Genomic DNA, 25554 nt, shown 5'->3' with positions numbered 1-25554 from the left:
AGAAAAATAAAATATCACACAATTATTTTCTGTAACACTACCATAAAAATTAATATTTTGAAATTGTTAATGGCAAATAGTATATTATTACTATTATCAAATTTTGAATCCAACAGGTATGGTACCTGTTCGGACAGTGTTGAATATGTTGAAAATTTGTTCGGTTTTGAACTCAACAGGTATGAACCTGTTTGATTTGAATTTAAACAGATATGGGTTTAAACTTGAACCTGTTCGGACAGGTATGAATTTGTACAGAAGGTTTGAAGAGGTGCAAGCAAAATTTGAATTTTTCCAACCAAAATTTGAAATAAAACTGGACAGATTTTATTTTACCCAAAAAAAAAATTAAATTAAATTCAAATATTTTTGGCCAGACAAGCCCAACCCAGCCTCACACAATGCACCCGAACTGACTGACAAACAAACAAAAATTAAATTAAATTCAAATGCTTTTTTTCCAAAACCATTTCTTACAATTTCTACATCATATAAACAAACAAACAAACCAACCAACAAACAAAAAATTAGCACTACAACAAAAGTAACCTATAGTGACGAAAATAAATCTCATCACTAAATAAGAATAATCTATGAGGAATTATAAATTTTGTCACATATAATAAGAAAATAAAAATAATAGGTGAGGAAATTTATTTTTATCAATAAATAATTCCTTTTATGTGAGGAAAAATTAAATTTCGTTACCGAAAATTTTCCCGTTAAATTTTTTGGGTGACGCCAAATTTTTAAGACTTTTCATGAGGAAAAAATTTGTCAACAATTACAAAATTATTAGTGAGAAATATATTTTAATCATTAATAATTTTAAATATTTTGAGATCATTTGATGAGAAATATATTTTTGTGGATAATAATTTTTAAAATTTTGAGACTTTTTTGCAGAAAAAATTATTTTGTCGCAAATTTTGAAAAAAACATTTTGAGATATTGAGCGGGTAATTAAAAAAAAAATGGCTACTAAATTTTCCCCATTTTTGTGTGTTTATCAGTTTTCCTCATCTCTCTCTCTAAACACATGTTAGCTTTCCCTCGCGGCTCCCCTTTCAGCGCCCCTTGTCCTCCTTTAGTGCCGCCGCCGACGCCTTCTCCTCCTTCAGCATCGTCGCCGACGTCACATCTTCGAGCAAGCGTCAGCGCCGCCAGCTTTGCTTCGAGCATTCGATCAGCCTCTATTGTTTTGTATGGAGTTCTCTCTCTCTCTCTCTCTCTCTCTCTCTCTCTCTCTCTTTGTATTTGTTTTCCATTACTCCTTTTTCGCACTTACCAGCACCTCCATTACCATTTTCTTGGCACTAGCAGTTTGCCTATCTCCCAAAACCCAATTTCAAGTATGGGTCCTCTCTCTCTCTCTCTCACACACACACACACACACACACACACACACACACACACTCAATTTCTCTATTTTTCTATATTTGTTTTTCTTAATTTTCAAAGCTGATTTTGTTGTATTCCTTAATTTCCAAAAACCTAACAATCTTAAATTAATTGTTTATATGTAATTATGACATTATTTGTATTTGAGCATTGCGCAGGGGATATGGATTTTGATTGTGTTTGCAAAGTACTTTTTGTTACATCCAGAATAGTTTGGTGAATTATATGACTAGGTGCTGTAACTTCAAGCTCTTCAATTTGTAAACCGATGAAATTTTTTGGGGATGTTTTGGATTTTCTTCTTTTTCTTCTATGACATCCAAAAATTCGGAAAAAGAAATTGGGAAACAATCAAAAACTTGTCAATAAATTTGTTTATTTAGAAAACTAGTAGCAATTTTACTTTGATTATTTTAATTATAGCAACTATGAAAAAGAAAAAAAGGAAAAGGAAATGGTTGTTAGAATTTTGTAGGTTTCTTTCACAATTTTTTGGATATACATCTTGTCATAGTAACTTCAATATTTTCTTCATTTATAATTTGTTCTCCAACCTATTTTTATAATTTAAATTTGAATGATTTGATAAATTCTCAATTTGATGAAAAAAAAAAAAAAAAAACTCTTGATTTGATGAACATGAAAGAATTGGAGATGATTTTTGAATACTTTTTCATCAAATTTAAATTTGATAAAAGAAAAAGATGAAGGATTGGAGATGTTCTTATTTTACTGCTAGTTGGAACCCCACGGGTCGTCTTGTTATTGGCTAGGAATAAAAGAGTAAAGCAATATGTATTTTGGATTTATTCTGTGTATTTATCTGTGGCAATTTCATTACTCTACCCTCACTAAGCAATGAAATCCGTAAGGGACTTATGTTGAAAGGGAATACCAAAGGTGGAGAAATTGGAGACTTTTCCTCTTTCATAAACCTCTCACCTGCAAAATAAAACAGAATTTGTGATTTTCAAATTGGCAGAATCTTCAAATTACAATGGGATATGATGGTTTTGTAGCTTAACTTTTTAAGTAATTAAAAAATGTCCAATTTTACTTGACTGCTGGACAACGTGTCCGGTTTGATAGTCGACCGCGAACAGATAAGTGTAGGAATTGTATGTTGTTCAAAAGAGCATGTCAAATCGAGTTTTTATTTTTATTTTTATAATAAATAAAGGCTACAAAAGAGGACACGAAATATCAAACAGAAGGCACTTAAAAGTGCAGGACATGGGTTCAAACACCAATTCGCATAAAGCTTGCCATGTAGGTGCGCTCGAGCTACCCCAGTGAGCTATTTTGTTGCAAACTCGAGGCCTCTAAATGAAGTTGAAATCGATCTGCTACACATCCTTAAATGTCTTGAAAATTTGTCATTCTTTCCCAGGGTGGTACTATTTCAGCGATACAAATGAATCACAATCTGGCTATCGTTCTTGACATAGGCTGGAATAAGACCCACTGTTCTGGCAAACAAACAAGCCTCCCGAATAGCTAACGCTTCACATTGCATGATCGAAGAAACTAGGACTGGTTTGGCAATGCCGTCAATCAAATCCCTCTTCTAATTTCTGATAACAGCAGAAAGAGAGGCTTTATTGCGCTCCTTGTCCATGGCCACATCACAGTTCAATTTAAAACCACACATTGGAGGAGGAGACCGGTTTGTTGGTGAAGAGTTTGTTGAAAGAAACTGGTCGTCAACATGGGTTGCTGTTTGGGCAGGTAAGTACAGATCTAAAAAAAAAAACCATTAAAAACAAATTCATTCCTAGCCTTCCAAATATGCCAAGCTATCATAGTTATATAACCAATCCTATGGGGGTTCTCATTGTTGTTGCCTTTGTCCTCAAAAATAGCAGCAGACTATTGTGTCACGGAAGTGATAAATGTCTTATCAACCTTGTAGTTCAGGTCACAACCAAACCAAACTGAAATGGTCCAAGACCATCCAAACAGCATATGTCCCACAGATTCTGGTTCGATGTAACAGATAGGGCAGAGGTTAGAGAGGAATGCTTCCTTTTGAAAAGACTTTCTTTAGTACCAAGGCAATTTCTGCACGCTCTCCACCACAAATGCCGCACCTTGGAAGGGGTTTTAAACTCCAAATGGATTTCCAGAGGTTTGTGGGAGGTTGACACAATGATGACTCTCAAATTTTACATAAAAGAAAATCTTGGTGAGCCACTTGATAACCTGATTTGACAGAGAATTGGCCTGTTGGTGAAAAATTCCAAACAAGCTTGTCTTCGAAACCTTTCTTTGAGATGGGAATACAACCAATCAGATTTGTATTCTCCTTATTGACAATGTTTCTCAATTTTGACCCTTCTCAAGATTTGAAAGAAGGGTTAATGACCTCGCTAACCTTCAAAATACAACACCCCGAAGGCCTAGAGGATTGGATTCTGCAACCAGGAGTGTTTAAGCCATTTATCATCCCAAAAATCAACTTTTCACCATTGAAAATCTGCCATCTTAAACCTTTGGCAAGAAGTTCCCTGCCTTGAATTGGGCTAGACCATAACCAGGAAGCCTTAGAACCTCTAGATGCATGTAGGAAATTCGACCTAGGAAAGTATATTCCTTTAAGTATCTTTGCCCAAAAGGAGTTTGGATGTTGAAGAATTCTCCAAGCTTGACGCACTAGAAAAGGCAAATTAAAGGATCTCAGATCTCTGAAGCCCAACCCCCCTTGAAATTTGGCTTGGGTTAGAAAATTCCAATTCAGCCAATGGACCCTTTACCTTCAATATCTCCCCTCCACGAAAACTTTGTGATGTAGGAATTAAGCTTGGCATAGAAACTCTTTGGTAACAGGGAAACAAGCCATGGTGTAAGCGGGAATGGCTTGAACCACAGATTTAGGCCTTGTTTGTCATGTACTAAAAAAGTTAAAAAGTCAAAAAGTCACTATCTTATTTAAGTCGCATCACCTCTCTGCCACATCACTTCAAACCCAACCCAAACCCAACCCATATTTCATAAAAAGTCAAAAAGTGTACTTATTTAGAACATCCCAAACCATCCCTTAATAAAATTTCACACTCGGCATGTGAGAGAAGCTTCTACTTCTATCCTTGGATTTTGTTCAAAGCTTTTCCGCAATGTAGTTGAAAGCTTCTGCCTTGCTTCGCCCCCAGAAGGATGGCAACCTTAGATACTTATCATTGGATCTGAATTGAGGAATTTGAAGCAAATTGCAGATTCTTAGTTGCTTTTGATGCATTAGCAGAAAACCACCTCTCTCTCTCTCTCTCTCTCACACACACACACACACACACACACTCAATTTCTCTATTTTTCTATCTTTGTTTTTCTTAATTTTCAAAACTAATTTTGTTGTTTTCCTTAATTTCCAAAACCCTAACAATCTTAAATTAATTGTTTATATGTAATTATGACATTATTTGTAGTTGAGCATTGTGTAGGGGATATGGGTTTTGACTATGTTTGCAGAGTACTTTTTGTTGCATCCAGAATAGTTTTGGTGAATTATATGACTAGGTGCTGTAACTTCAAGCTCTTCAATTTGTAGACAGATGAAATTTTTTGGAGATGTTTTGGATTTTCTTCTTTTCCTCCTATGACATCCAAAAATTGGGGAAAACGAAATTGGGAAACAATAAAAAACATGTCAATAAATTTGTTTATTTAGAAAACTAGTAGCAATTTTACTTTGATTATTTTAATTATAGAGACTACAAAAAAGAAAAAAGAAAAAGAAAAGGAAATGGTTATTAGAATTTTGTGAGTTTCTTTCACAATTTTTTGGATATACATCTTGTCATAGTGACCTCGATATTTCTTCATTTATAATTAGTTTTCCAACCTATTTTTGTAATTGTACTCAAACATTAAGGAACTAGAGGCAATCTCAAACTCATAGTAATGTTCATCCTTTCTTTTAACATAAACGTCTCTCCCTTTCTTTCAGATTAATGTTCATCCTTTCAAAATTAATGGCACATGGTCATACGATACATTTATATGTCTACACGATCCTTCAACCTTTCTTAGTTGAATTAAATAAATTTGTATCCTTTTTTACTACCGATTCATAATTTTAGTAAAGTTGATCCATCTTTGAGGTAACTTGGCTTGGAAGATGTTAAAATTGTGAATGCAATATTCTTTTGGTGAGCTTAATGGAAGCTAAGAGGCATCAAGTGCGTGTATTTTGCACCCTTAGTGCATGCAATATTCAGATTGGTGGTGCCCAATATTAAGTGAGCATTACAACATTTCTTGACATGTTGAACACTTTTTTGGGGTAATTGTTATGGTCTGAAGGTTGCATAATTTATTTGTATATTGTCAACGTTATACATACTGAAGCACAAAAATATTAATATAGCTATTGTTGTTTCGTATTTACTTTCTTTTTTTTTCCAGCAACTTATTTGAAAAACTAATAAGTATGTGCCTAGTTGGGATTGTCATGGCCTTGAGTTGAAAGGCAAGTATATCTTTATATAATGTTTTTTTGGTAGTGTTGCCATCTAATTTAAACTCTCATGGTATTATGATCTGTTGACAATGATGCTTCCAATTAACTGTAAACAGTGAAGTTTATTGACATATTGCCTATGGCGGGCTATCTTGAAAGTTGGAGGCTTTATGTCATTTTAATATAATCAAATGTGATCACTTGCAGTAAGATTCATTAACTATCATGATGTATCTGCATTTTCTTTGAAAAATACTATATTTACATTTTTTTTTTCAATGTTTAGTAAGATAAAAAGTCACCTTCACAATTGTTGCCTAAACCATATTCGATTTGCGACTATTGGATTGCTAATTTGTGAGTGTTGGAAGCTCAAAGGTTGATGGAGATCAAGAAGACAAGAGGCTTCACATAAAAGTATTTATTTAGAAGTTTAAATTTATTTTAAGATTTTTTTAAAAAAAATTTAATGTAGGCTTTCACTTATTTATTTCCTTTTGTGGGAGAAGCCTATATGTAGGGCTCACTGGTTTAGTGTAATGAATTATTAGAACTTTTGGCACAATTAAGAACTAAGTTTTCTCCGTACCTCTCTTTTTCTCACTCTCTTTGCAAAATCTATCTCCCTCTATTTTTTTCTTCTACTTTCTATTTAAGATTTGATTGTTGTTTTGAGTTATTTCAGTGTTGCAGTCGTTGGAGCACGATGTTAGAAAAGAGCTCACATCAGTGAAATTCAGAGCAAAGGCACAACCAAGTTTATGAAAACCACCATTGAGACACAAATGGCTTCATTTAAGGTTGGTTGCTTGAATTGTTGGTATCCATAATAATACATCAAAGTAATTTTTAACAAATGGCCTTTGTAGTCTTTGTAAAGTTAATAATTGTTCTCAGTGTATACTCATTTTTCACTAAAAAAATTCCTTTTTGCTTGCATATCACTGCTAATTTTTAGTTTAGGGGATGCTCGAATATTAAGCATATATGTTCAATTTTTATAGCGATTTGGAGTATGGGGAGACTGGGATCATCTTTATCTGGCTCTTTATCCAAATTATGAGGCTGTTCAGGTACCTTGTACGACTTTTTGAAAAGTTTCTTTTCTGTGGATTCTCGACATTAAATTTAAGTTGCGAAGTTTCTGTGGCATTGTAGTCTTATAAATCTGTAGAATGAACTATATAACTCTCTGAGGTGCCATTAATTCTGGGATTCTATTAATGTTTCTGATTGTTATAACTCTTTAGGATAGTAGTCATACATACCACACTTAAAGAGACACCGCTATATAGTTTAAGATGAAAAGTTGTTTCTATCTTTTTCATGCTGATGTTATAATTTGTTGAGTTGCTTAGCTATTGTTTGTTCTGCACTCTTTCCTTTACTGGATTGAAGTGTTTGGTGAGATGGCCCTTCAAGGGTATATAGAGGCAGAAAATCAGTTTACTGGAGTCCCTCATCACGAACTGCTCTTGCAAAGGCTAAGTTAGAAGTAATATGGACTTTTTTAAGTTCTTGTTTCTCTTCCATTGAACTACTTGTAAAATATCTTACAATTATAACCTCTGTTATTGTGACAATTTATACAATTTGAATGTGTTATGTGGCTAACAGTTGCTAAAAAGAGTGGAATTGACACTAATTTAAACTACACCGTTTCTAGTTGCTAAAACAGTGCTGATCTGAGTGTAGAAATAAATGGGAAAGGGGTTTCTCATATTTTCAAAACTTGGTAGTATGAGGTGGATGAATCAGTTCATTGGATCTGGTTGAGAAGCAAACTTCTTCAGTGTCCTGTCATTCATGTTCTCATATATCGTGTTAAGATAGACAATAACAGGTAGAGAAGGTTTTTGAGTTTATTAAAAAATGATAGTTGGTTTATCATCACATTAATTGGAGAGGATAACAGAAGATGAGTAAAAACTTTATGTACTACTACTACTACTACTACTAGTACCATCTCTTCAACCTTCACATGAGGCAATTTTTGTTTTGAATGGGGGTTCCTTGATGTCACTACATGACGATGTAGAGACCTAACACTCACAACCTCTTGATGTCGATGTAGAGGCACAGAGGCACCCCCCTCCCTCCCAAAAAAAAAAAAAAAAATCTAGTGTCAGTAAGATATTAAAGTTATTTATATTCGGGAGCATTTTGTTGAGGGTTAAGTGAACGTTGCTCTAAGTGTTTTCTTTTATCTTGTTGCTTGATTGTTTTCAACATTGGTAGGTTCATTCATTTCACATGACTCACTTGCCTTTAGTTCGATCAGCAATTTTTTGTGATTTAGGATAAACGAAAGTCCAATATTAAAAAAATTCATTTTTGCTAAATTGGTTTGTAAAATAAAATTATTTATATATTAGTTTAGATGTAATTGATAATATATTAGGGTAAATTACCCTTTTACCCCCTAAATTATACGTGCTTTTTCTATTTGGTCCCTTAACTATTGTTTGTGTTTCTTTAGTCCCTAAACTTTAATAATTTGTGTTTGTCAAGTCCAATTTGTGTTTGTCGTCCAAATCATTAACAGAATAGCATTGCATGTGCATTCCACGTGATACCTAAGGCTGATACGAAGGTCAAAATGGACATTTCATCCTCAACCGCATGTGCCATACACGTGAGGCGAATTGGGGTAACAAAAATGGGGGGTTTGTGGTTTTCAGATCATCGATTGAGTCTTCAGAACTTCGACTGAGGCTAGGGTTTGTAGTTTTCTTGAAGAATCGAAGGGTTTGCTACATTATTGGTGTTGATTGAGGCGGGATGGCCATGGCGAAGTATGTACAACGTCAAGATAGTTATATACCAAAATATAAGTATAATTTTTTTAGTTTTTGGTTAAGATTTTTGCATGGTTATGATTTTTTGAGCATTTTCAGTCAGTTTTGTATATTTTTGGTCAATTTTTTATTTGTTGAATCTTTCTTGTTTACTGTGTTGTTTTGAACAAGTAAATTTTGAAGTGTATGTATTGTTCCAAAAAGTGAAGTCTTCTTGTACGTGTTTGTCTGATTGTCTCCTGTCTTTTAGTGTTTGTTTCATGCTTTGTTTGTGAATGATACCGTGGTCCCATGCATTTGCATATGTTCTTCAATTTTTTGTTTTTAATGTTATACTGGTCCAATGATCATGCAGACATCAATGCTGATCACTTTACCATTAAAGTGAATAATGGTGGTCAATTTAGGATAGAAAATGGAAAAAGGTCTTATGTTGGGGGCCAAGTAGATTACATTGATTACAATGATAGGAAGAGGATGTTATTGCTAGCATTGGTTGAATGTGCCCAAATGGTAGGAAATAGTGATTTTGTTAGATTTCGTTACAGAGTCAGTGAGAAGCAGAGCATGGATGGAGGATTTAGATTTATTAGTTCTGATGAGGATGTGCATGAAATGATGAAATTTATAGTGGTAGGTGTATTGGAACTTTATATTGAGGAATCTATCCATGTTCCACTGAGTTTTGATGAATATTTCCAAGATGTCAATGTAGAGGAATAGGATTGGGAATGCAACACAACAGAAGGGAGTATTTATGAACCTAATGTTGATGAGGATGAGCATAGTTCAAATTCTGGTTTAGAGGTTGAATATGAAGTATTTGTTGACAGTGATTACAGCTTGAATGAAGAGCCAATAGCAGAAGTGCACCAACATGTAAGTAAGCCACTAGAAAATAGTCATGTTTAAGATTTTTTTGAACCAAAAAGTGAAGAATGGGATTCCTCAGATGGGTTTGCTAGCCTTGAAGAATCAGAAGATAGGGATGATGGGTTTGGAGAGAGCAATTTCTGATTTGCTTCCAGCAGCTGAACATAGGCATTGTATAAGACATTTACACAACAATTTCAAGAAAGATGGGTTTGGAGGTCAAAACTTGAAGGATAGGTTATGGAATTTAGCTAGAGCAACTTATGTGGGCAGGTTCAATGCTCAAATGCAAGAATTGAAGAGAGAGAACAAATTGGCATATGAATGGTTGGCTACCAAGGATCTAGTCCATTGGACTAGGTCCCACTTTGGTACCAGTGCAAAATGTGACATTCTGTTAAACAACCTATGCGAGTCTTTCAATGCTTCTATTGTATTTGCTAGGGACAAGCCAATTTTGACTTGTTTGGAGAGAATTAGAATGTATTTGACGGAAAGGTTAGTTAAGAGAAGAGAGTATGCACAAAAATGGCAAGATAACATAAGCCCTAAGATACACAAGATATTGGAGAAAAATAAGACAATTGCAGCTGCATACATTCCAGCATTGGCAGGAGATAAAAAATTTGAAGTAAGAGGAATGCATGGTGATCAGTTTATAGTGGACCTTAACGAGGAGACAGGTTCTTGTAGAAGATGGAAGTTGACAAGAATCCTTTGTGCACATGCAATATCTATCATTTGGACATCAATGGAACAACCTGAGGACTATGTCCATTATTGTTACAAAAAATATACATTTCTGAAGGCTTACACACACGTGATGTGCCTAATGAATGGTGCTGAAATGTGGAAATAATCAGGAAAAGAACCAGTGCTTCCCCCGGAATAGCTTAAGCAGCTTGGAAGGCCAAGAAAGGCAAGAATGAGGGAACCAAATGAGGGACCTAAAGGTCAAAGGCCTACAAAGCTAAGGAGATTTAAAAAGAATTTGAATTGTAGAAAATGTGGACAGCAGGGCCACAACACCAGGACTTGCAAGTCAGAGCTTCAACTCCCTATAAGTAAAGCCCACAACATTTGTATTTAGAAATGTAGGATTGTTTTTGTGTTTGTAATGAAAATGAGCTTCATTTTAGTCATGTGTAACTTAAACTTTTATGAATGGAATTGATGATGATGTTTATCTTTAAATGGGAGGAGGGGGGGGTTGAATTGTTATTCTGTTTTTTTTTTTTTTTTTTGGTAAACACAATCAACTATTATAAAAGATTTGGGCACACAATTTTCCATACAAAACCTTCCATTCATTTGTAGATGTCCCCCGAACGTCCCGGGAAGGAATCTCCCCCCTCTGTTTTGTTCGTTTTGGGCTCACTACAGTTCGGACTCAAATTGTCACGGTTCTTAATCTGATCTCGTAAAGTGCAATGCAAGACTGATAAATCACCAAATAGTCCAAATTCGGTAACTCGTTTTGGAAAACAGATTTTTAGAAAGAAGTCCCAAACATGGACTGCTTTGCCAGATACAGAATTGCCACCTAAATATTTTATTTTGGGGAATTTAGGAAATCCTGACTCGTGCCGAAGGCCGCGTGTCCGTCATCGCCAAAGTTGTCTTGGCTCGGGAACTTGGGTATGATTAGGGAAGGTCAGTTATGAGTACCCCCGCTCGCCTGATCAAAGATCGGCCTCTACTAACCATGATATCTAGTTTTGAAAACATTATGCATTCTTAATCTGATTAATTAGCTAATCTTACTACATGATGCGCACAACACAAAAGTATAGACTAGATTGCTTAATTTGGAACAAAGCATCGCATATCCGTTGTTTGGAAATGATTTGAGGTTCGCTATTTGCAAGTAGGCTAAAGGAATTATTCCAATTCAAACAATCCAACCTTCACCCACAGGCATTCAAGCAGTAAATCAACTAAGCGGTTAGCCTCATGGCAAGCATGCTTTCATGTTAACATTCACACTCATGTGAGATGCTAAAGCATAAACACTCACCTAGTACTCCAAGCCAAAACAAGGAACATGTTAATAATCAAATGTATGATCCAAGTCCATGTCAAGATGGCTAATGCATCGCAGGCAAAATGCAACTAGAATAGGTTCGACAAATCTATGGATGGCATGTGAAATGCAACAGATAACATGTATTCAAGTTAGATTTGAAATACTATGCAATTAATATGATGCGCCGAGCCCGGTGCATGCAATACAAATGAATGGATGCAAACATGCTATCATAAGTATGCTAATCAAAACATGTCCTAATACTAACCATTAAAAGCAGATAAGTAAAAGGGAGAAAGAAGTGGGGGTTGGAAAACATGCATCACACACACGCACGCTTATTACACAATTCGCCTTCTCTCAGAGGGACCAAAAGAATAATACAAATTTAATTAACTAACAAGCTAATTAAATAGTTATAGACCACTTAACTAGTTAAGCAAATTAACTAAGCTAATAAAGTGGTAAAACAGCCTCAGGAAGAGGGTCCAATGCATGTGTGCTCGGCTCCGCTCGGAAATCCACCACCATGCACAAGCTGCCTGTGTTTACACTGCTCTGCATCTCTGAAGACTTCACAAGTCCCAAGGATGCTTCAGCATCACTCCCTGATCACTGTGGAAGGTCACCGACCAAGAGGAATAGTCACCGGCCATGGTAAAGTGGTCGTCGACCATCTATGATGCTCTCGGCCATCCATTATTGGTCGATCGGCACTGAAAATGGTCGGTCGACCATATCTTCCTGTAGAACCCTGTTTTGACAGCAGCAGAAGACAGACAAGACATGGCAATACATTTCACATCAAATGTTTTCATAACCAACCTCCCTATCATGTCATGGACTCAAGGGAGTTTGGTTCTTGACCCTCGGGCCACCAATCACGCATTTCAATGCATGATGGTCTAAGAGGCCAAAGTGTGTAATTTCAATGTCAAATGGAATGCACGCAAAACACATAAAGGACCCAACTTTTATCATGCTTGATCAAGAGGCAAGGCATGCATGATGTGCACAATGTTATGCATCTTAAGTATGCAAGCTAAGTATGCAACATGAACATGCAAACAAGCAATGTGTACTAGGCACACAACCTAAGCAAACAAGCATGCAAGGCATGTAACAACAATGCTAATGACAAACATGCAATAACATGTGAAGGGGACTTAGCATGGAAACATGTAAAGCAACTTAACAAAGAAAATGCACGCCAAATGCAAAGTGATTCAAGCATGCAACAACATGCGATAGGCCATGCATGCAAACACACGCAAGGCGAGCATGCAACAACATGCAAAGGATGGACTTACACCGAGATGGACAGCTCTCTACTAGGTCCAAAACAGTGGCCAATATGCCAAGGAAATGGAGGCAAATGTACATACAAACATGCATGCATACATGGTCCAATACTTGAGCATAAAGAGGAAACTTTTAAGCACACTTAAAAGAAACAAACATGGACAAATGGCATACATTGTAAGCTCTGAAATCATGTTAGAAAAGGTGCCAAACCGACTAAACAAATCAAGCAAAGTATGCAACAAGGTCCAAGGCTCAAGGCTAGCCAAGCGGCTCAAGCCATGACCATGCCAACCATCCCAAATGCCTACACATGATGGCATACACAATGGCACAAACATTGAGCATGAAACACAAACTCTTTAAGGCATTAAAGAAGCATCAATTGTGAATAAACAAGCATGCCATATGGACTGAAATGACATGGTAAGGGACTCTAAGTCACTGAAACAAGGCAAGTAAAGCATGCTAGAGGATCCAATACTCAAAGCCTACAAGCTAGATTGCATGGTAGCTATACAAAGCAAGTCATGGATGACCCAAACAACCAAAATCAGACCTTAAGCATACTAAAACATGCATAAAAGCTTCACAAAGCTAAACCAAAATCATGCTAGAAAGTCATGGTACATCATGATGCATGTTAAGGCAATTTCATGGCATTACAAGACAAGTATGCAAAGCATGCACGGTGTGTCTAAACCAACTTAAAACAGTGCTATATCATGACAAAATAAGCACAAATACCGGCTGAAACGGAGCTAAAGCAAGCTAGGCATACAAGTTACAACACAAGCCATTTGTGGAAGCATCAAAGGCAACATGGAGAGGGGATGACCCTCTCCCATTTAGGATCTCAAAACCACCTCTCCACCACTGAAAATCCTCTGGATTTCAGTGGTAGAGAGGTCATGCAAAGCTCAAAGCAAGGGCCAAAAGGTATGGCCTTGGAGGGGGGAAACAACCCCAAACCTCAAAGCAACCTTAAACAAAGATCAAAAGCAAGTAAAAACAGAACTTTTCTTAGTTTATAGCTAAGCTTAAAAACGGATGCAAGATAGGTTAAAAGCCTATGCAAAAATGGGGAATAAAGGGGTAATGTTCTTACCCTTGTAGACCTTCTTTAAGAAGAACCCTCCAGCAGCTTTCTTAGGTCAAAACCAGCCCAAGAACCCCAAGAATAACCCTTTGGCACCTCAGCAACCAAGGTATGGTGTAATACTATGTGTCTTAGTGCAAAACTAAGAACAAAAACCCCTTATACACACACAAATCAAAAGGAGATGGAGATATAGAGATAGATAGATATAGAACTTCTAACCCTAATTTTTCAAACCTCTGGAACTTTTTGGAACCCTTGAGGAGGGAGGAGAAGCCCTCCATTTATAGGAATTCCAATATTGCAAAGCTTACAAAACAAGCTAAGCAAGAGGGAAATCCCTCCATACACGTGTATGGAGGGGGGTAATTGTGCGTGCCAGCTGGCACAAAATATCTGTCAAAAGCAGATGAAAAGGGGTCGACCAGCCAAAATGGTCGATTGACCAACACAAAGGGCCGACCGGCCACCATCAATGGCCGGTGGCAATAAAAAAGGGCCGATGGCAACATGCCAAGGCCGGTGTGGTGTGGGGATGGCCAACAAGCTATTTCCCACCCTCAGAAGCAAGAACACAAGTGTTTGGTCCATGACCAAGCACAAAATAGACAAGTTGAGAGATCTTGAGGCAAGACGCGTAGCCGAGAACTCCCAGAACTCAAAACGAACACGAACGTGGATGATCACTGAGTGTTCAAACGGTGATGTCCAAGTCTTGAGGACGGTCAAAAATGGGGTGTCTATAGTTGCCCCTCTTTGACAGAACTCGAAAGTCAAAACAATGACGGGAGTGAATGTCAAAGCTCAGAGACGACCCATTTTTGACAAGGCCGAAGACTTAGACAAAGTATATAAGCTACAGACAAAGATATGCGCCCGAGGGTAGGGGCAAAATGCAAGACAATGCACAAAGCCGAGCATAACTTATGATCATGCAAAGAAAGCTGTAACGAAGCATAACATGCAACAGTTTTAAGCAAGCCGAAAACCAAACTACATTACAATGCAAAGAGGGTGTAAGAGAATTATTCAGTTCTCGCTACGTTTGACGTGGAGAATACAATACCTATGCGGTTCATCTGGTTATGCCAGCTTCGAATGAACCGTACGTACAATATCGTTCATGTCCAGTTCGTCTGGTCGTGCCAGCCTCAAATGAACCATACATATAATATCGTCTTGAAAAAGAAAGAGAACTTAACAGGTACAATATCATTAGATACATGCATAGTAATGCAGGTGGAAAGTGCGTGACAACGCGAGTGAGAGGGTGCATGACAATGCAGGTGGAAGGGGTGCGTAACAATGTAACCCAAGTGTGTGCATAACAATGCATTTTGAAACATATATAACAATGCCATGAAGGCACAAACACATATAAGTAAAGTACACGTGACCAGTGTTTTTAAAGGCTCAAGGCGCACTAAGGCGCCGAAGGTCTCTTGGAGCCTAGGCGCAAGGCGCAAGTCGAGGCGCGAGCTTTATTGAAGTAAGACGCACAGTATTCGTAAAAAATAGAAAAATTAATATAGACTAATCATTCATAGTACTAAGACAATTTTTTAAAAAATAAAAAGTAATCAAGATTCAAGACAAAATATAGAATAATTCTCAAAGCCATGAAAGTGCATATTACATAACATTTCAATTTTCAAAGATCAAATAATCCACATTCAATAAAATAAAAACATAAACACTAAACATCTAAAACATAAATATCCAACAAATACTAATATATGTCTTAACATTTAAAAACATCAATATCAAAAGAAATGGTAGGTTAGGTCGGTGTTAGTCAATCGTCATCCTCAACATCAATGGCAAGCAAACTATCATCTTCTTCTCCATCAGTTGATTTGTATCCCTCAACATCTTCCTCCTCTGTGTCATCTGAGCCCGCTTCCTCTTCATCTATTAATTGAAGTGGAGTCAATGTTGATGATTTAGATATCCTCGGTTGTGCCTTTGAGCGTGAACTTGTTGCTCTACTTGCATGGCAACTTTCTTCTACTCCAGAAGCTCTAGCAACAGTGGCCCACGTCAAGCCATCATCATCATCAAACACAGGCTCATTATCTTCATCTGATTCTCCATCCATCCTCCCAAGCAACCACTCATTGCTTTCATCAATATTTTGCAAAGATATGGGATCAAGAGTGTTGTGCATGCCATACCTAAATCTCAATGTTCTATTGTATTTGACATACACTAAATCATTGAGACGTTGTTGTTCCAATCTATTTCTTTTCTTGCTATGAAGCTTCAATTATTAAAAAGATATTAAATTCTATATAATTATAATAAAAAATATTTGAATTGAACAAAAAATTAGTTAGAATGTTAAATACTCACATGTTCGAATACACTCCAATTTCGTTCACAACCCGATGAACTACATGTTAGGCTAAGGACTTTTATGGCAAAAGTTTGCAAGTTTGGAGTATAAGAACCATATGATGCCCACCAATCAGCTGCGATAATCCACTAGTTAGAAATAATTGTTACCAAGTATTAAGTTTTACTAAAAGTATTACTAAAAATAAACTCTATGAGTCTATAATATATTACCTGGTGCTCTTGTATTTCTTTGCCTAATCGCAACAGACTTGCCAAAAAGACTCTCAGCCTTCATATAAATACTCATCTCATTAGTGATCAAATCTTGAACAGTGACATCCGGGACCAACCTTTGCATGCATTTATAAAACCCATTCATCACTTCATGATCTCTTTGCACCTCTAACGCTTCTGGGTAAAAGAATTATGGGTTAAGAAAATGTGCAGCTGCATGTAAAGGTCGATGCAATTGAACATCCCATCTTTTGTCAATGATTTCGAAAATTTCATTATACTTCTCTTCTTTATGATCAGATGAACTTGCAATGCATGCTTTTGCCCTATCCATTGCCTCATAAATGTATCCCATGGGAGGTTTCTTCTCAGTATCAACCAATCTAAGCACTTTGACAAGAGGACCCGAGACCTTAAGGGCAAACACAACAGTATTCCAAAATGAAGGCATCAACAAAGTTTGTGCCATTCTTTTACCTTGTGGCTCCTTTGCCCATTTGCTTGAGGTCCAGTCTTCGGAGGTGACCATCTTTCTCAAATTGTTTTTTTGTTGATGCATCCTAAACAAAGTCAAAAGGGCGGTTGCAAATCTAGTTTTTGCAGGCTTGATCAAATTCTTCAAATTTGTAAAGCACCTCATCATGTTTAGCAACGTAGGCCGATTGTAAATGTAGTCATGTACTGCAATACCCCTTTCAAATGTCTTTTTCAGTCTAGGTATCTTGAAAATGTCTTCTAACATCAAGTCCAAACAATGAGCAGCACATGGTGTCCAATACAAGTGTTCTTACTTAGCTTCCAAAAACCTCCCTATAATGTAACAATAATGAAGAATTATTATTTTCAAGTTTTTAAATTTTAAATACAAAACAAACTATGAGTAAACAATTTTGATGTAAGGAATGAGGAAATATTCTTACCCGCCAACACATTAGCTGCAGCACTATCAGTGATAACTTGCACCACATTCTCTTTTCCAACTGTCTCTACAAACTTGTCTAGTAATTCAAATAGCTTTTGCCCATCCTTTGAATAGCTAGAAGCATCAACCGACTGAACAAACATGGTTCCTCTTGGACAATTAACTAAAAAGTTAATCAATGTCCTTCCTCTCTTATCAGTCCAACCATCTGCCATTATGGAACACTCGTATTTTGCACAATCCTCTTTATGATACTTCATCAAATCTTCAGTATGTTTCACTTCTTTTTTGAGTTGGGTAACCCGCACTTCATGGTATGTCGGTGGCTTCATACCAGGACCATATTGGCCAATGGCTTCAATCATTGGTCCAAAACTCTCCTAATTTACTGCATTAAAAGGGATGCCAGCATCATACATCCACCTTGCAAATCTTTGTAGTGCCCAAGCTCTCATTTCTTTTTTGTAAGGGTCATTTGCATCAATTTTGGTTTGTTTCCCTTTTGCTTGGTCTTTTCGATTTTTCACCACTGATTCAAGATTGGGTGTGAAGTAAACATTCATAGGCCCTTTTCTCTTTGGCGTTTTTAATTTGGATTTGGATTTGGATTTGGATTTGGATGAACCTTGGCTATTACTTGTCAACTTGCGGTGTTGATTGACATTGATCTCAACGACATCATCATCCTCATCTTCATCTTCCATGTCCATGTCATCGAAATCAGGCAACATGTTCATTTCTTCTTTTTGTGCCTTTTTTTTGGACATGAACTCTCTAATATCTTCTCTTACATAAGAAGGACACTTTGGGCAAGCAGTGACATTCCTATAACCTCTCACAAGGTGTTGTTTCACCCGATAAACACCTCTATTTGATACTTTACCACAAAAGTTACACTCAAACTTGTTTAAATTATTCTCCTCCACCAAATGGGCATATTGCCACGCCGGATCTTTTCTATTACTTTCCGATGTCATTTTCTACTTAGTACTTACTACACAACACAAAAAATAAATAACAAAAAAATCATTTCAGTATAATGAATGTAATGCATGTTATGTGATGAATTAATTAATGAATGTAATGTATGAATCAATTTTCTATTTTTTAATTAATGATGAATTAATTAATTAATGTACATTCCATTACATTTATTCCTATGTTACATTCAATTTTCTATTAATGTATAATGTATGTAATTTAATGTATGTAATGTATGAATTAATTAATGTTATGAATCAATTTTCAATTTTTTTAATTAATGGTGAATTAATTAATTTCAGTATAATGATGAATCAATTTCAGTATAATATAATCATAATAAATGTAATATATCTATTTTTTTTATTTATGTATGTATGTATGAATGAATTAATTTATTTATTTATTTGTTTATGTAATAATCAAGGTTATGAAAGTCAAATAATTGAAAAAAAAAATTTATTTATTTATTTATCATAATCAATTTATTTATTTATTTATTTATGAATTAATTAATTTATCATAATCAATTAATTAAGTTATTTATGAATTTATTTATTTATTTATTTATTTATTTATCATAATCAAAAGAAAAGAAAAGAAAAATAAAATAAAAATAAAAACAGATCAGCTTCGACGAAGGTAAAAGAAAAGAAAAAAAAAATAAAAAAAATAAAAACAGAGAAGAGAACCTGCGAAGCCGATCGAAGAAGAAGGAGAAGGGGAGAGAGTCGAACCTGCGAAGCCGATCGAAGAAGAAGGAGAAGGGGAGAGAGTCGAACCTGCGAAGCCGATCGAAGTCGATCGAGAACCTGCGAAGTCGAACCTGCGAGAAGTCGATCGAAGTCGATCTTTTTTTGAACACAGGTTCGTAATCGATCGATTAGGGTTATTTGAGTTCTATTTGTCTCATATGGTACATGGGTTGTAATCCTCTGTGAATACGAGCCATTCGAAAGGTTATCTGAGTCGTTAGATCAGATCTACGACTTGAACACTAAGTCGCGCCTAGGCGATCGCCTTGCACCTCTCTCGCCTTGATCAAGTCGCGTCTAAGGCGAGCGCCTGGTTCAATTTGCCTCGCCTGGTACCTGTACAGGCGCAGATGCTGAGCCTCGACTCGCCTTGCGCCTAGGCGCGCCTTTGACAACACTGCACGTGACAACGTGTGCAATGTGTGGAGGTGAGGAAGAGTATACACATGTAAGTAAAGCACATGCGACAACATGTACAATGTGTGAAAATAAAAGAACTCGAACACATATAAGTAAAGCATAACGTGACAACGCATGCAATGTGTATAGGAACTTGAACATATAAGTAAAGCATAACGCGACAACGCATGCAACGCGGGTGGACGGGAGGATGCAAGACAATGTAACCTAAGAATGCGAAACAACGCGGGTGGACGGGAGGATGCAAGACAATGCAACCTAAGAATGCGAAACAACGCGGGTGGATGGGAGGATGCAAGATAATGCAACCTAAGAACGCGAAACAACGTGGGTGGATGGGAGGATGCAAGACAATGCAACCTATATTCTGCATGCAATGGATGGAATGGATAAGGCGCACAGCAAAATCGTATCTTGCCTAGGAAAGGCATGAACACAAACAAACCGCGTCTAACACAGAAACGGTGCCGTCACCCTTAACACTAGGTGCGTACACATAATATCATAACCGTGCTTCAACGTGAAAAGTATGGGCACATATTAAACTAAGCTCAACATGGAAAGGCACAAGCCATAGATGGATATGCAGCAAATGCATGCAATACAATGCAACATATACATTCTATATGCAATGGGTGCATGTAATGTATGTTATGTACAATGCGATAGGCATACTAGATGATGCGATAGAGAGATGCATGATAATGCAAATGAAACACGCATAACAATGCAAGATAAGAGAAATGCATGACAATGCAAATGACAATGCAAGATAGAGAAATGCATAACAATGCAAGTGTGGCGTGCGTGACAACGCATAACATATGTGCATAATAACGCGAGTAGGAGTGCATGACAATGCATGTGAGGTACGCATGACAATGCTACCTATAGAAGATGCATGACAATGCGAAATAAGACATGCATGACAATGCATGAATGAGAATGCTTGACAATGCATGAACTGGAATGTAGATGAAAGATGCATGACAATGCATGTAATTGAAGTGTATGACAATGCATGACTTATTGAAATGCATGACGATGCATACTATTGGAATGCACAACAATGCAAATGAATTCAAAATGCGTGACAATGCACGTCTTTTGAGATGCATGACAATGCAAATGAATTTGAATGCGTGACAACACACGTCCTGTGAAACGCATGATAATGCAAATGAACTTGAATGCGCGACAACGCGCGTCTTTTGAAATGCATGACAATGCAAATGAGCAGTGCATATCAATGCAAGTTGTGCGCGTTACAAAACGTGTAGACATGCATAACAATGCAAGGAATGATTGTGCTACAACGTATGCAAACATGCATAACAATGCAATGAGATGGTGTGCGCTATAACGCATGTAGACATGCATAACAATGCAACGTATTTGAAGTAGTTTCCGAACCTTTGCAAGATACAAAAAGGATACACCCTGCACGTATTCGAGTGCTACGCACAGAAAACACGGCACAGAGACCGGTTAAGCTTCAAAATGCAGTTCCTTGCACTGTCTTGAGCAAAGAAGGTCCCAAACCCACATCAATGACCCAAACAAGGGTGTAGAAGATTCACCGGCCACCGGGGGAGATCACCGGCCATCCATCAGCCACAAAACAAGGCCATCGGCCATCTATTTGGCCAACCGGCCAACAATGTGGCCGACCGGCCAAAAATGCCTGTATCGGGGTAGTTTTGTCAATTCGCTACGGGTCTTTAAATATAGGGCTTCAAGCCCTTATTTCTCACTTGCCTCTTCGTCGAAAATCCCTTCCCTCCCTCTCTAGGTTATTTTCCAAGCTTTGATCCAGCATTTTCCTCGATTTTTGAGCCCGTTTCGTCGTTCAATTCGCGAACACCTTCTCGTTTCGCACATTTTGAACCGAACAAAACTTGTTTTCAGTCTCTTTCTCGATTTCCACCACTCGGGATTTGTTTCCCTCGAGTTTACCTTGATTCTTGTGCCTTTTCCGCACTCCGAGCTTTCCGCCCATTTTTCACCCTCTCGGGGTTGACTTTTTAGTTGACTTTTCACATTCTTGCCCAGTTTTCACACTTCCGGCCATTTTCGCACCCTTCTCGACATGGCAGACGATCTTCCACAGGGTGGGGCTCCCCCAGAGATGGATGTTGACCCCGAGGTCGAGCTCCTACCTCTCCACATCCGGCCGTTCGACCTAGCGGCTTACAGGGCGGCTATACACGTGTTGCCTCCCGACGGACTTCGCCAGTTCAGGAGTTTTGCCAGAAACGTGCCACCAGAGCTTCTACTGCGCGAGCTAGAGTCACATCTGTCTTACGGCGCTTCCGAGGTATACTTTTCCCTGTTTCATTTTTCGCAATGTAGAACACAACTGCAATAGTCGATCTTATTCTTTAATTGCTTAGCCCGGATACACCGATATACCACATGTTGTAGTTTACTGCGAGCACACCTATACTCGGTATTTGTTTGAACCTGAGCACGTGTACAAACACTGCATTAATACATCATATGCTGTGGTTCACTGCGAGCACACCCGTACCCGATATCTGTTTGAATCTGAACATGCGCACACACGCTGTATTTTCACTAAACCACTCAAACACACTGATACATCACATGTTGTAGTTCACTGCGAGCACACCTGCACTCGATATCTGTTTGAATCTAAACACGCTCACACACGCTGTATTTTCACTGAACCACTCAAACACACTGATACATCACATGCTGTAGTTCACTGTGAGCACACCTGCACCCGATATCTGTTTGAATCTGAACATGCGCACACACGTTGTATTTTCATTAATTCTGAGTGTTTTTAACGCTATATTTGTAACGCTGCTTCGCAAATGTTTGTTTTGACCACAGGGGGATTCCCATGCCTTTCGGGGGTTTGGGAATGTCATGGCCCGGGGGTGGTACTTGGAGCATCCTGAGGCGGTTCGCCGTATCGTTGACCAGGCCAGCTTCGGCACTTTCTGCATGGGGCTCTCGCACCTCACTGCGAGTAGGCCTCTCCTTGCTGCTCTGGTGGAGAGGTGGTGGGACACCATCGACTCTTTCCACCTTTCGGCCATGGAAGACATGACGATGACTCCTTTAGACTTCTTCATGCTCACAGGCATCGGAGTAGCGTGTGATCCGATCCCCTTCGATACAGATATGGACGAGTGGGAGGCCGCTCAGATGTACCTGCTTGGCAACCTACCGCCTCTTGTTTGTCCGGGATTTGTACGATACTTGTGGTTCGAGGACCACTTCAGGATCCAGGTGCCTACCACTCAGGAGGAGCAGTACGCTCGCGGCTTTCTGATGTTCCTGTTGGGAACCACTCTCTTCGCCGACCGGGCGAATACCGTGCCCCTTTGTCTACTGAGTGTGCTGGTTGACGTGACCAGGATCTGCGGCTACGACTGGGGTGGCGCGGGCTTGGCCACACTCTACGGCTATATGAGTTCATCCTCCCGCCTCAGTGGACAGCTGCTCGGAGGCTACTGGCGGGCTTGGGAGGTACGTTTTCTTCTTCTGTTTTACATTTCTACTTTACATTCTCTGTACTCTGTATACTATACACTGCGGTCTTCTTCACATTGGTCATATACTGCATAATTTGCTGCCAATTGACTGTACACTACACATACTGCGAACACGCAATCTGCTTTACACTGACTGCATACTGCATGGACTGTACACTCTGCACAATGCACTGCTCAATGCATGGTTCTGCGCCTTCTGCTTTATTCTGCATTCTGCTTTATCTGATAAGCATACTGATATCTGTTCTGTCACATTGTAGTTGTGGGTATACGCCTACTTCCCGAGGCTTGCCCCAGTACCAGAGGAGGAGATGCCTCCCATGATCCCATTCTCCCACCGCTTCGACGTGAGGTGCGAGCGGAGGCCTCGGGAGTCTTTCATATTCTTCCGCCGCTATTTCGATACCATCACCGTGGCAGAGGTATGTCAAACATTACAATTCATTTAAGTTTCGCTTTGCATTACATTTTCAATAGCAGTAGATAACAAACTGTATTTTGTTTGCAGATCACCTGGCAGCCATGGGCCTCATTGCCCATCGTAGTACGGGAGCAGTATGAGGGTGCTCAGGAGACCTCCCGGTTCAGGATTTTGCTAGAGGGCCCGGTTTGTCGGACCTAGTACCTGGGCGAGCGCTTCTTGCGGCAGACCTTAGGTGTGCCAAAGTAGACAGTTCCAGAGCTGCCTCCTACGACTATGAGGCAGACAGAGATATACACCCCACAGGAGATAGCCATTTATATGATCGATTGGGACTTGAGGGGCTTTAGAGGCGAGGGCGACTCTGTAGAGTACGTCCAGACCTATATCATGCGGCCTCTAGGTAGTGCTCGCCGAGCTGAGAGGGAGAGGCCTACGGCGCCAGCGGCAGGAGCAGGAGCAGGACCATCGAGGATGGCTCGGGCCCGTGGTAGGAGTGGGCCCCGGAGAGGGCAAAGAGCCGGGTGGCCTGAGCTGCCTATTATGATGACATGCCGAGGGTAGGGTGGGAGACTTACCAGATCCCTATCGCTCCCCCGCCGCCTGATCACGAGCTAGTCGGATTCTACGACTTGCCTCTGGTATGCGCTACTGCATTTTGTATCTTGTACAATCATTTCATTTTATCTCTCTTGATGTTCTGCAGAATATTGATGTTTCTAACACTCTTGCAGACTTCTACCGAGTACACTCGCCAGTCTTTGGAGTTGACTGCCTCCGTGATGGGGATGCTACAGCGGAGCCTCGACCTGCTGGCCATTTACAGTATCCCTGTAAGTTCTGTCAACCACAGTCTTTCAAACATAGTCTCAAACTCTGTATAAACTGTTTCACATAATCTGATGCATCGCACCGCCAACACAGGACTTGATACACGGCACTCATGGCATTGGTATGTTGTAACCCACATACTATTCACAGCGTTCATCACGGCCTTCATACACTGCACTCACACACTGCATCCTGTACCAATATACTGCTCGCAGCGCTCATACACTGTACTCACACACTGTTCTGTTCTGATATATTGCTTACATCATTCATACACTGTACTCACACTGTATTCTGTTCTGATATACTGTTCACAGCATTCATACACTGTACTCACACACTGTATTCTGTTTTATCTGCAACTGATGCATTTTCCATTTGTCCTTTTTAGGCCCCGTTCCAGATGCCGGCTGTAGGAGGTGCTCCAGCAGGACCATCTGTATCTACCCGAGGAGGAGGGAGAGCAGGGCGAGGTGGCGTAGTACACCCCCGTACCAAAGCGGGGCGCACTCATGTTGGGAGCAGCTCACGAGCACCAATTCCAGACGACGATGAGTCCGAGACAGAGACAGAGACAGAGTCATCGAAGGATGAGACTGGAGATGATTCGGGCTCGGGCTCAGATGGTGGAGCCGGCGATGATGCCCCTGGACCTTCGCCCAGAAAGAGGACGAGGACGGACTCTCATACCTGAGACCATTGATCTAGACTTTTGCTGCTTTTCTTTTTGCCAGTAGATTGAGCACATTGTACTTCCGCAGGCAGGTTTTGTTTTCCCAAAACTACGTATTTGAAAGGATGATGGAATGAAACAAGCTTTTTGCTAAAAAAGTGTTGCATTTGCACATCACATCGCATCGCATCGTATCATACCATATCACATGACAATGTAATCAGATGGAAATTGAACATGTATGTACTACTAGGTCAGGTAGACCAACGTAACAAAATTAACTCAATAAAAAAAGAGACCTTAACAAGTTTACAACTCGATAAGCAGAGAGCAACAACTCGATAAGCAAATTGAAGTAATACAGGTGTGATTTTGCAAAATCAACACCGAAAGACATTGGAAATGGAACTAATCACGAGTTCTCAACATGTTCAATCATATAGAGTGTTCGTTTCGAGCACACCGTTCGCAACACAGTACTCTGTTCATTTTGGTCAT

The 25554-nt window shown here is 38.8% G+C and overlaps 2 protein-coding genes across 3 annotated transcripts; one reads left to right on the top strand and one right to left on the bottom strand.

Annotated features, from left to right (window-relative positions):
• The first annotated feature begins 1018 nt into the window (after nucleotides 1-1018).
• LOC145795000 (uncharacterized) lies at nucleotides 1019-25181 on the top strand. Of its 2 annotated transcripts, XM_082877585.1 has the most exons (8): nucleotides 1019-1203; nucleotides 6543-6657; nucleotides 6862-6930; nucleotides 22464-23105; nucleotides 23392-23553; nucleotides 23640-24193; nucleotides 24287-24385; nucleotides 24775-25181. In XM_082877585.1, exons 2-6 carry the CDS (start codon nucleotides 6619-6621, stop codon nucleotides 23751-23753), a joined length of 1026 nt encoding a protein of 341 aa, XP_082733711.1. In that variant the 5' UTR covers nucleotides 1019-1203; nucleotides 6543-6618; the 3' UTR covers nucleotides 23754-24193; nucleotides 24287-24385; nucleotides 24775-25181. The 2 variants fall into 2 exon arrangements, with proteins under 2 accessions (XP_082733711.1, XP_082733710.1); XM_082877584.1 differs by lacking the exon at nucleotides 1019-1203 and having other exon boundaries at nucleotides 1223-6657.
• On the bottom strand, nucleotides 15751-16674 carry LOC145794894 (uncharacterized). Its single transcript, XM_082877226.1, has 3 exons — nucleotides 16524-16674; nucleotides 16308-16426; nucleotides 15751-16215 (listed from the first exon to the last, which is right to left on the bottom strand). Exons 1-3 carry the CDS (start codon nucleotides 16669-16671, stop codon nucleotides 15751-15753), a joined length of 732 nt encoding a protein of 243 aa, XP_082733352.1. The 5' UTR covers nucleotides 16672-16674.
• Nucleotides 25182-25554: the final 373 nt, after the last annotated feature.

Source organism: Camellia sinensis, chromosome 7, assembly GCF_055761805.1.
Source record: "Camellia sinensis isolate YWXY chromosome 7, ASM5576180v1, whole genome shotgun sequence".
Classification (NCBI taxonomy): Eukaryota; Viridiplantae; Streptophyta; class Magnoliopsida; order Ericales; family Theaceae; genus Camellia; species Camellia sinensis.
The sequence above is the reverse complement of the archived record's forward strand: the minus strand, read 5'-3'. Positions and strand labels throughout refer to the sequence as shown.

Bases quoted from the DNA above. Each gene is read 5' to 3' on its own strand.
- LOC145795000 (XM_082877585.1), top strand. From the start codon at position 6,619: ATGAAAACCACCATTGAGACACAAATGGCTTCATTTAAG. The intron at 6,931-22,463 runs GTACCTTGTACG...TTTTGACCACAG, and splicing joins CAAATTATGAGGCTGTTCAG to GGGGATTCCCATGCCTTTCG. The intron at 23,554-23,639 runs GTATGTCAAACA...TTTTGTTTGCAG, and splicing joins ATACCATCACCGTGGCAGAG to ATCACCTGGCAGCCATGGGC.
- LOC145794894 (XM_082877226.1), bottom strand. From the start codon at position 16,671: ATGAATGGGTTTTATAAATGCATGCAAAGGTTGGTCCCGGATGTCACT. The intron at 16,427-16,523 runs GTAATATATTAT...GGATTATCGCAG, and splicing joins AAGAAATACAAGAGCACCAG to CTGATTGGTGGGCATCATAT. The intron at 16,216-16,307 runs GTGAGTATTTAA...TAATAATTGAAG, and splicing joins ATTGGAGTGTATTCGAACAT to CTTCATAGCAAGAAAAGAAA.